A 12,086-nucleotide genomic window follows, 5' to 3' on the forward strand; every position below is an offset into this window, starting at 1 on the left:
CAAAGGCAAAGTAATCCACTTAGGAAGATGATGTGACCACCTGGAATCTCTGCAGGAGCTCAGCTGCAGCACTGGCATCTCTTGTGTCGCCTCCACTTGTACAGGGCTAGAATGCTTCTTCCACCTCCTAGGGTTGCCAGGCATCCGGTTTTGGACCGGAATGCTCAATCGAAAAGGGATCTGGGAGACTCTGATCAGCACTGCTGACCGGGCCGCTAAAAGTCCAGTCGGCAGTGCAGGAGGGCTAAGGCAGGTTCACTGGCTGCCCTAGCTCCGCACGGCTCCCAGAAGTGGCCGGCATTTCCATGGAGGTGTGGCCATGAGGGCTCCGTGTGCTGTCTCCACTCCGAGCGCCAGCTCCGCAGGTCCCATTGGCCAGGAACTGCGGCCAATGAGAGCTGCAGGGGTGGTGCCTGCGGATAGGGGCCGTGCGCAGAGCCACCTGGCTGCCGGAGGGAAATGCTGGCTGCTTCCGGGAGCACCACCCACAGTCTGCACTCCTAAACTTCTCCTGCACCCCAACCGCTTGCCCCAGGTTGGAATCTCCTCCCGCACCCAAACTCCCTTCCACAGCTCGCACCCTGCGCCCCGACCCAGAACCCCAATCCCCTTCCCCAGCTCAGAGCCCCGCCCCCTGCATCCCTAATTTCTGGCCTCAGCCCAGAGTCCATACCCCCTCCCATACCCTATCCCCCTGCTCCAACCCGGAGCCCCCACCACATTCCAAACCCCTCATTTCTGGCCCCACCCTCGAGCCCTCACCCCCTCCCTCAACCCAACCCCCTGCCCAGCCCAGTGAAAATGGGCGAGGGTGTGGGAGAGCAAGCAATGGAAGGAGAGGGATGGAGTGAGTGGTGGCGAGGCCTCGGAAAGTACCTGCCATCTACATTAGTGGCGATGCCAACAGACTCTGCCTTTTCCTTATCCTTTGGACCATGAACTTACTGCCCACTCCATTGAAACAGCACTTCCTGGGAGTGACTGATGGGAGGTGCTGAGTTCAGAGCACAGTCAGCTCTCAAGCTTCACACAGCCTAACTTGAGGTGGACACGAAACCTTTCAAATGGGTAAAAAGGCAAGAACCATCCCCACCTCTCTGCTGCCCTTCTATACAGAAGACAGCACAGCACTGGCTACCCAGAGCAGGGGCCCTTAGCACATTCCTCTGCTTTGGTTCCATTCATTTCAAGATGGAAAATTCCATTATAGCTGGCAGAACTTTTCAAAGGAGCAGACTGTCCAACTAATACAGTGCAATGCCATGCACAACCATTCATGCTGACCGTCACTCTCACAGCAGGACTGAAAGGCCATCACTTATTGTCAGAAGGGAATGTGCACAGTTTGCAAGAACCATGAACTTCTGCAAAGCATGCTTCGGGGGCTCTATAGTTGCAAGAACACCTCCCACCACAGCACACAGGTCAGTCAGGTACAGTCTCAGAGGCTGCCACAGAGGGATGTATTTGCCTCAGCTGGCCTTGCTGCCATGTTATATATGTTTACCTGCAAGTCATCCATGTGCTGTAAGCAGTCCTCATTCTCCACACTGTCCCTGTAGGAAAGCAGCTCCCCATCCACGATCTCCCTGTTAGCCATCATCAGCACATTCATCTGCTCTCGCTGACGCAGCCGGTGGGCTACGGTGTCCTTCCCCAACGCAAGCCCCTTTTGGCTTCCCGTCACCTGCACTGCAGACACACCAATATAAATGTCTTTTGGGTTCCACTTGATTCCTGCCTGGCCACCAGAGCCCCGGTACCCAGCAACTTCTGGGATGTGCTGGGAGAGCTCCCTGCCATAGTCCCTTATCCCTTCACTGGGGCTGATTGTCTCAGAGATGGATTGCTTGGAGCTGGAACTCTGCTTCCTGACACTTGGCTGTTCCAGGCTCAGTGCTGTGGAAAGCAGCTTCTCTTGCCGTGCCTGGAAATACTCAGGGTTCAGTTTATGTTTTTTGGGTGCTGGGTAATCTTTCTGACTCTCACTGCTGTAGTAGTTGGAGGGCTCAGACCTTGGTCGTCTTAACTCTGGAAGCAAAGAAACCATCAGTCAGGACTGAACAATTGACGTGATAACTGCTGAAAGTGCTCCTGTCATCTATAACACCTCCCTCCTCCCAGGAGTGCAGGTAACAGTTCAGACCATGCCTGGGACACCATGGTCTAATTTATGCAGGAGGAGTGACTGTCATCCTGGGAGGATGCTAAGCTGAACCACCCCTATGAGTGGTTCACAATTCCTTTCCAAATAGCTAGGATTCTGTACCTTTTGACACACATTGACATACTTGCCAATGCTCCTGCAAATACAGGGAATGCGAGAGAGAGAGAGAGACAGGGAGCTGGGAGCAAGGAAAAAGGGCAGAGATAGAACAGCTTCACTTAACATCCCCTCCACCTCCCCCAAGTAAACAGCCTGCTCCAGGCCACTATGAGTATGTCTACACTGCAGCTGGGAGTTGTGATTCTCAGCATGGGCAGACAGACTCACACTAGCTCGGCTTTAGTTGCATGCTAAAGATAGCAGTGTGGACACTGCGGCATGGACAGCAGCTTGGGCTACCCACTTGAGCTCAGAACCAGGGGATTGGGCAGCTTTGGACTTGGGTGGCTAGCCTAAGCCGCTGCGCATTCCACAACATCCACACTGCTACTTTTAACATACTAGCTGTGCTTGAGTTAGCGCGAGTCTGTTTACCTGCACAGGGAATCACACCTCCCAGGGGCAGTGGTAGACATACACTACAGTCAGGTTTTTTTTTGTTTTTACCTGTATTTGAACTGGACATAACAGTGACACCCTTCTGAGGCTCTTGAGAAGTAATGATTTCACTTTGCCACTGGGCAACCCAGCTCTCGGTGTTGGACTCCCCACTCGAAGGGCAGTGAATTCTGGGATTTTGCCCAAGCTGAACTTGCTCATCTCGCTGTAGCTGCTCCAGACACTCTGCCAACTTCACGTGACCTCGAGACCGAGCAATAGCCAGTGGCAGTCTCCCAAGAGAATCAGGAATAGAGATGGCTCGGCGGTCCCACTTATACAGCACAATGGCGGCATCCATGTGGCCCAGGGCACACGCCCACATCTGAAAGAGAAAAGGACAATTGGCTAACCCAGGACACATCTGTAGGTGCTTCACTCTCTGGCTAAGGCAATGGAATCCTCTCTTGTTCTCCTCTCAGATCACTGACAAACAGCTCTTATCAGCAGAACTTGGCAAATGCTTCAACACCAAAGGATAGCTTTTATAAGTGTCACATCTGAATAAGAGGTCATTATGGAGGACTAGACAAGTCCTACTCTCTACTTCCTGGGAGAAGTAGTTGCCTGTCCATCTATAATAAATTAAGGTGAAATTTTCTTATTGGGCAGTAAGTGAAACTTTCATATGGGCATAAATCTTAATAATGCTGCAGAGGCAGAAGAGCTCAACTGCATACACACGTGAATTATAGACAGATGAGCATGTGAGCAGCAGGATTAAAGCTAGGAAAGGGCAAAATGTAGGGGTCCTTACATTTCACATGAATTTTGTATTTGGCTTTCAAAGGACCGAGTGGCCACATGGGGAGACATCAGCCATGCCATGCTTGCCTTGGGACTCGGCTCACAAAGGGGGCACAATGAGCTGTGACATGGTAGGAAAGGGTCAGTCAGAAGCAAACTGTGAGGCAGGCTCATGGACAGCTGGGACTTGTTATATTTTGTATTTAATCATGCAAAAATCAAACATTTAGGACAATGCTAGAGAAGCAGGAACCTAGAACGACCTCTGTACAAAAGTTAAAAGCACCCAGCAACTACACAATTCTTAATAAGAAAGTATTCTCGGGACCATAACAAATGGACAAGTTTTAAAACTCAGTCTCTGAGACAGTGCCTAATATAGTGTGGGAGCTAAGAGAATACAAATGACTATCAATAAAGGACCCAGGGCTGGTGGCTCATTATGGTTGGCAGTAGCATCTTTGCACTCAAACACTGCTTGTTGTCAATGTCACAGAGACTGCAACTGTGCACATTACAGCTTTATGAAAGCTTATTCCTGTCTGTCTACTAACTAAAGAGATGGCTGAGCACATACACACGTGCACCTGTCTAAACAGGCCAGCAGGTACAGGACCAGCTCAGCCCTGCTGTAAGAGGTTCGACCACACTGAACCCCAAGAAATGGCACCTGCTTATACCAGAGCTGACTCTGACCCATAAACTTACTCCTCCTTCACAATGGCCTTGAATCACTGCTTACAGTTGTCCATTCTAACTTTTCAGCTTGTATCAATGATTAACACACTTAAGACTTGAATAATTGTTATTAAAAATAAGAAGAGAAAAATACTCTAAACAACACTTGGCATCTTGGGCAGCAGCATCCCAGAAGAGCCAAGAGTTACAAAATTATTTGCTAAGACACTGTCGACACATTCTCTCAGAGTTACATGGGTGTGACTAGAAGTGTTACTGTAAATCAGTTTAGTCAAACCAGTGCACACTAGGGGGTTGCAGACTGATTGAACTAAATGGATTCTAAATCTAGTTCTATCAATGAACAAACTGTGGGTAGTCCAGCCCTGACAGTGTTTGCAGTGTCGTTGTAACCGTGTTGGTCCCAAGATATTAGAGAGACAAGGTGGGGGAGGTAATATTTTTTTATTGGACTAACTTCTGTTGGTGAGAGAGACATGCTTTTGAGCTTACACACGTCACCTGAAAAAGAGCTTTGTGTTAGCTCGAAAAGTGAGACAGACAAGCAACAGAAGTTGGTACAATTAAAGATATTACCTCACGTACCTTGTCAGCCCTAAGAGTGTCACTCCAACTTCTCACAGGGGATATGCTCATCTAAAAAGTTACCACCTGGCTTTGGGAATTAGTTTCATTTGGACCTATTCTTGGTTCCATGCATGTTGGATGATTTGGAATTTCTAGGTTATCAGGAAATGTAACTGTGAATTCATTGGCTTGGACACAATAGGATGATTGAGACCTCCACAGACAGGAAAACATGTAAACAGACCAACTAGTAAAAAAAGACAAGTTCTTTTTCCTCAAGGCAGCAAAGCAGAGATGCTTGGGCAAAACAAGAGATCTGGGAACAACAAAACCCACCCCACACTTCTCAAAAAATTGGGATAACTATTTTGGTTTCTCTCAGAGCAAAACAATTTAAGACTTGCTAGAGTCATGTTGTTATTTATACAGCATAGCAGTATGCAAGATACATCTAATCCATCAGACTGCAAAAGTTCAAGAGGACTGGGAACGGCAGCAAAGAAGGAGCTCATCACCCCCCTGAGGAGGATCATTCTACGGTCTCGGTGGACTGAGTCACTGGCTCAGAAAGAATGCTCTGCTACTTACCAGTGGAGTGCAGGAGAAGTGATCCACGTTCAAAGGGTCAACTTCCAGTTCCAAATCAATGCTGTCTGCATGCTTGGTGCTGCACAGGAAATGAGAGCAGGAATGATGTTCTGTAGCTTGGTTAAGATCCTTACACAAAACCACAGCTTTACACCCCAATGCTTGACCACAAACAGAAGCGCTGAGCACACCTGCAGGCCTGCAATGCACACTTGCTATAGCTGGTGGCCTGGGTTAGGGAGGAGGATGGTCTAGTGGATAGGGCACTGGATTGGGATGAAAACATGGGTTCCATTCCAAGCTCAACCCCAGATCTCCTGGGTGACCCTAGACAAGTCACTTGATCTACCTCATGCCTCTGTTCCCCACCTGAAAAATGGGCATAACCCTTCCCTACCTCACAGCGGTGCTGCCTAGAACTCCATTAATGATTCTGCAGCATTCAAATATTACCGTGATGAGGGCCAATAAGTATCTAGACAAAGAGTTCAGGATCTGCCTCACAGATTGGGGCCTTCAGCTCCATAAACTCTGGTGACAAACACTTAGGCTGTTATTTTATATCGCACGCACAGCCCTACAGGCTGCTCACAAAAAAAATAGGCTAAATTAAGTGAAACACTTAACAGTACAAAGAGGGGAAAGGGAAATAGTGGCTCCAGAACAAATGGATGGGGATAATCTAGAGGGCTTATTGGGATCCACAGTAAGTCAAGTTTAAATCAGCTTCTGTTTATGAAGCGGAAGATGGAGACAGGCCAGCAGTGAAAACATCAAACATATACCACTAATGTAAGGAGTGCCCAGGTCTTCCACTTCCCAGGTGAGCACAATGCCAGCTCAGGCCAGCACATACATGCCAACCCAAGCAGGTTACTAGCTTCCATGTAAAAGGCTGAGGCACTTGGCCCTGGGAAACCACAACAAGGAGATAATTTTATCCCCTAAAATCAGAGAAGAAAGCCATGTGACAGACTGGGGATTTGATTGTGGAAAAGGTGAACTCCATCTTGTTTTGTGAATGCCATTTGTTCCAGGGGTCCCACTTTATTGTAATCTCTATTGTGGATTAGAGCATCCATACTGTAGTGGGGGCCTGACACCTAGTTAAATGATGTCATCTATGAAGATGACACAGAGCAACACAGGCCCATCAACTGATGTCTCTCAAAGGCAGGCCAACCCTAGGAACATTTAATTCTCTACACAGTAGCTCAGATGGGAGCAGAGGCTGGAGTTTCTCAACCTGGACATGTGGCCAAAGAGGTCAGAGACTACATTTAAGGGGGAATCTACTGTGTGAAGGGAGGTCATGATCGCCACGTCAGAAGAAAGGGCTGGAGGAGAGAGAAGGCAGGAGTTCAGGACTGTTTTTTCCAATAATCTGTAACTCCCCAGTGCTTTCAAGAGTAAAGTTTCTCTCATTAAGAAACCCCTTTCCTAAAACTGTGTTCCTTACTTGCCTGCCATGTTGTCCCCTAAGGGATTAATTGAGAGGCTCAGAGCATCCACAGCAAGGTAGATCTCAGAGAATGGATAAAACCAATTGGGGGTCTCAGGAGGGCTGGAGTACTGGTTCCGATTGTACTGCAGGATCCGACTGCCCAAGAATGGTGTCAGACATGGGGGATGGTCCTGGCAGTGCACCTGAGAGCCCCAGTGCTAGGAACAATGACCGGTCAACTATCCAAACCCAGGGGGCTTAGAAGCATGTGGGATCCAGCGGTTGGGTCCACTCACAACAGACGGTACCCATGCACAACGGGGGCCTGGAGCAGGTTGCAACAAGCAGCATCCTCTGCAAAGTGCAAGAAAGACCCAGAAACTCAGGCCAACCAGAGTTTATACCTGCTTCCTGCAGCCTCTACATTAACGAGTCAGAAGTCTGAAGCATTGGGTCTTACCGCCATTTGATAAGGGTCTGGATCAGTGTTGCATAGCCCTGAGCAGCAGCAAGGTGAAGCAAGGTCATTCCTCGGAAAGTCTTGGAATGGATCAGGTGTTTGGACTTTGTCCAACAGGCACGACTCATCATCTTCTCACACACCACCACCACACGGCTCTCAAAGCAGCTGCCCAACGTCCCGGTCCCAGACACACACTGCAAGCAATATGCACATCTCAGAAGCTGTCATCTGGGAGGGTGGCTTGGACTCACATCCTGCACAGGGCAGGACTTGTTAGGCCATTGCGTGCATTTGCTTTTAAAAATAATGAGTGATAGGGAAGTGACAGAAGGGGATGAATGTGACACGAGGAACAAGACAAAAGCTGACAAGTTCTCTCATTTATTTGCACTAACCTGTACTTACAATCAACTCTCTAGGGTAACTTTCCACATTAGGGAGGTCATTGCAATCCATTACAAGTGGCACACTGGGTACAAGAGGGTGCCCTTCTCATGGACTACCTGAGCCTAGGAGGAGACGCTGGGCACGCCACTCCCACCAAAGCCAGTGCCTCTCAGAACCGGACCTGGAAAGAGTACTTAAACAGGGAATAGCAGCAATGACCAAGAGCCATGGCTGGTCAACAGTTGTGCAGAAAGATTCTGGGGAAGCAGAATTGCAGGTGTTCTATCATATCTGTGGATAAAGATGACTTCAGTCACTTGTATCGCACCCCTAAGAAGAATTAAATCACAAAAGGGCCTCTTAACAGGAGGTAACGTGTGTGTTACCGCCCACTGCAAAACTATAGCAGTGCCAACAGGTACTGTGATTGCGAGGTCTCTGGAGCCACAGAGATCTAGGAGTCTGAACAATTAGAAAGCCTAGATACTGTGTGCTAAGTTCAAAAAACTCCTGTTATGAGTTGCTTCTTCACTGCTACCCAAGGCACCGTTCTCTCTGGTCACCCAGAACTCCTAGACCAGCTAATGTCTTTGATTTTCTCAGTGATTACCAGGTGACAGACCCCTAAATATGCAATTATTACCAATGAGTTTCCTGCCAGCCCCTTCCCTGGTTTATCTGTTCTGTAGGCTTATGTCTTATGAGAAACAATGACCCCTACAAAGAAGATATTTCATTTAAACACCTCAGCTTCCCTGTCATTCCAAGACACCAAAGCATGCCCCTATTACAGGCCAATCAGTTAACTCAGGATCATTCTGTATAAGTCTTTCGATACAAGATATAACAATATATCCAACTTAAAAGCTGCGCAGCTGATAGCTTTGTTATCATTAATAATAAAACTTTGTCTTGGGTCAGCCTTTAGCTTCATAAAAAGCGTATGGATACTGAGACGCCTCAAGTCTACCAGCCAGTTATAAGTCCCCTGGAGCAAGTTATGCTCAATTACATCTGTGCCACCCCACTGACCTGACTTGCACTGGTGTGTAACACAGCAGAAAATGGCCCCTGTTCAGCAGGCACCAGTATCATAACATTGCTTATTTGCTTTAAAGGCAGGAGCTGTTTCAGTGGACGTTAAGAAATGGACCTGCTCAGTGGGAGGGCCATGCTGGCTAGGGAGGCAGAGTGAACCTAGGTGTTGGCTTGTGGAGATCTCCCAGATCTGATTGGGAGATGCAGGCCTGTTACGGGGGGGGGCACCCTAGAGGGGGATGAGTGTCTACCTGCTAGTGGGTTATTGTTGCTGTTTGATACCACTACAGCCTACCCTGCTGCTGTCCCTGAGATGACAGAGTCTGCCTGGCTGCTTGGCTCCTGGGACCAAGGCCAGTACAGATGTTGGAGACAGTGTATTTCTGTTCTGCAGTGCGTGGTTCTAGGATATTTATTAAATAACTATGGAAATGTATGAGAAATGTGTTTCTTTCATATTACACTGCACTATATTACTAACAAAGTGATTTATCGGTCTGATTAATCACACAGAAAATATGAAGCCAGTGGGGTTGTGTATAGCAGCTCGCACCCTCTGTTACGAGCACACATCGAACAACTACCTGCCCTGGGTGCCATTTCCAACCTTCAGCAGCAGTTCTACATGGTCCCCAGCAAGAGCTCAGTGGGAGTTAAGCTGTCATTCTACCATTCAATTAGTATGTAACAAGGGAATCAGGTATCACTAACAGGTGTAAAATATTTAGAAGCCTTCCTGAGCGTCGCACTGACAGAACCTCATGCGTCCAAAGTCCCTTCTTCTTACATCTGTTGGGCCAGCCAATGCCAGGTTGTCTTTATTCTTTGCTATGTGCCCAGCTCCAAAGGCAGGCTACAGAATTTGGGTTTCTAGGTCACTAGAGCAGGCTTCCATGGACCACAGATACGCATCTCTTAATGGATTCACAATCAATCCCTAAAAGAAGTGAGAACCACTATTTATAGGGCTGGAAAATATGGAGATTTTGAGAGGAGGTTGTATTTAAAAGGCTCTCAAGCGGCAAATGGTGTTTAAAAGATAGCTCCCTCACCCTCCAAAAAGCTAATTCCAGAAGGAACACGTATAAAGCAAAACTGACTCAGTGACGAAAGACTCATACTTGCGTCTGGGTTCCTCCATTCCCGCTCCCGTTGCCCCCGCCTCCTACTCCTTGTTTGTGCTGCTGGGATCCCGTCATCTCGGCCATTCTCCTTTCCATCTGCTCAAGTCGTTCCAGGATTGACATCCTGAACTGATTATCTAGGTCAAAACAGACAGAGTTATGACATTTCCATGGAAGACAAATGCAAGCTTTTGGTGACCTCCTGCACGAAATCACAAAGGGACCTGGCACCAGTTGGAGATGCGCAGAAGGCGAGCTCTGTTTTGTAATTCATACAGTCAGAAGCAGGATCCTGGAATAATTCCCTGTCTCAGACAGACTGTCTGATCAGGGAAGCTGCTGAACATCTCCAAAGCAAATGGAAGTAAAGATTAAAGACAGTCAGAACTGGAGATTTCCTGAAAGAACTCTGGACAGTCCTCATGCTGCATTCGGAGCCCACCTCCTGTTCAGGTGGGGGCTGTGGAGTGGAGTTGCCCTTCTCTAGATCACAAGAGTAGAAGGGCACCTGCTTCTGTCCCATTATTGCATTTCCTTGCTACTTTCTGCTTGTTACGTTCAAGTGTCAAACAATTCAGTATCTTGGCTTCCTCAAGTGGTGGGGAAGAGAAGGTAGCTGATATTTTATGACTAATCTACAATACAATTGTTATATGTGAAATATGTGAGAGAGAGATATGGCTTCACCTTCTCTGCCCATCTCCAAAATCTTATGGCTTCCTATCGAGCTGACCTCCTTCCCCGCAACAGCTGGCTTTGGGCAGCCCTGCCATCATCCCCATTTTACAAAGGCATGATTTACCTGGTAAGAACCATGAGTGAATGACTGCTACAGGAACAAGATTAGCTCGGGCTTTTTATTTCTCTTGGAACAAGGAGCCAGTAAAGGAGCAAATTCCCTTCTTCCTAGGCCCAGACCCAGATCCCATAAAATGTGCTAGTTACCTGCAAACTCATAAGGGGTCAGTAACAATTACTTTAAATGCTATTGAAAAGTAAGGCAGTAGACAAACTTCCTCCACTCCCCCAGGCTGGTGGGAGCTGCCAACTACGTGGATAGCATCTGGGCACATCAAGGATTCTTTACAAAATGCTTATTTTACTTGGGTTTGATCTCTATGGGAGCCGGCAGGCACCACTGGTTACTCTCATCCTCCTGAACTGCAAACCAGTATGACGAAGCAGCTACTAGGGCTAAAATCATGGAACCTATTATTTACCCTTTCACATAACAAGGGGTCTGCCAATAAAATTAATAGGCAGCAGGCTTAAAACAAACACAAAGAAATACTTCTTCACACAACGTACAGTAAATCTGTGGAACTCATTACCAGGGGATGTTGTGAAGGCCAGAAGTATAACTGGGTTCAAAAAAGAATTAGATAAGTTCATGAAGGATAGGTCTATCAATGGATATTAGCCAAGATGGTCAGGACATGACCCCATGCTCTGGGTGTCCCTAAATCTTTGACTGCCAGAAGCTGGAACTGGACAACAGCGGATGGACCACTCAAAGTTGCCCTGTTCTGTTCATTCCCCTTGAAGGAGCACTGGCCACTGTCGAAAGACAGGATACTGGGCTAGATGGACCATTGGTCTGGCCCAGTATGGCCGGTCTTATGACCTAAGAGATGGAAGCCAACATAAGCATGTTGCTTCACCAAGATTATGAAGATAAACCTGTCCTGTGCCCTGTATCTAGGTCAAATCAGTACAGTGAGAAGCGATGGATAGCTCTGGTCAACTGAATGTCTATACAGACTGGTCTCCCTCTCAGTACTCTCATTGGTTGTGCATCAGTATATCTGTAGTGCACAAGGTCAGAGGTCATTCAGAGTTTTCTGGACCTTCCTGCATTAGCTGCTAGGGTCTGCTCTGGCTTCAATGGAAGTTATGTAGTTGCGTCAAGGACAGAAGTGATTAGCGACTATTTCTTCCTGACCCACATCAAATCTGATCTTCAGGGTAATTTCATGAAGCCTAGGGGATTTTTAGACATGGTGCTAAGAAGGGAAGCAGTAAATTGCCAGGGAAGGGATTTATGTTCTACATGAGCAGCAGAGGCACATGAGCTGGATCTCCTTAAGAGAGGCGACTGTGTTCTCTGTGAGGGCTCCAGGATTCTGGAACTTGCTTCCCCCTTGCTTTGAAAAAGCCCAAATATGGTGACCTTCTGGCACACTCAAAAAGCTACCTTTTTGAGACAGTATTTGGAGAGGTGATAATATGCTTTCCGGAATGATTTAAGGATAGAAAAGAGCTTTT

General features: G+C 47.6%; 1 protein-coding gene across 3 annotated transcripts in view; it reads right to left on the reverse strand.

The window, feature by feature from the left end:
• The window catches only part of CAMTA1 (calmodulin binding transcription activator 1), an 878,634-nt gene that overhangs the window by 36,809 nt on the left and 829,739 nt on the right, over positions 1–12,086 (reverse strand). For 2 of the 3 annotated variants that reach the window (XM_024207910.2, XM_024207912.3), the window contains 5 exons: positions 9,819–9,958; positions 7,270–7,466; positions 5,366–5,444; positions 2,774–3,089; positions 1,508–2,031 (listed from right to left, as the gene is read on the reverse strand). In XM_024207910.2, coding sequence (XP_024063678.2) covers positions 1,508–2,031; positions 2,774–3,089; positions 5,366–5,444; positions 7,270–7,466; positions 9,819–9,958 — 1,256 coding nt within the window. Of the gene's footprint in view, positions 1–1,507; positions 2,032–2,773; positions 3,090–5,365; positions 5,445–7,269; positions 7,467–9,818; positions 10,090–12,086 lie in introns of those variants that run through there. The other variant, XM_024207913.2, reaches the window with a different exon arrangement.

Source organism: Terrapene carolina, unplaced genomic scaffold (assembly GCF_002925995.2).
Source record: "Terrapene carolina triunguis isolate 2854851 unplaced genomic scaffold, T_m_triunguis-2.0 Scaffold714, whole genome shotgun sequence".
In the NCBI taxonomy this organism is placed as follows: Eukaryota; Metazoa; Chordata; order Testudines; family Emydidae; genus Terrapene; species Terrapene triunguis.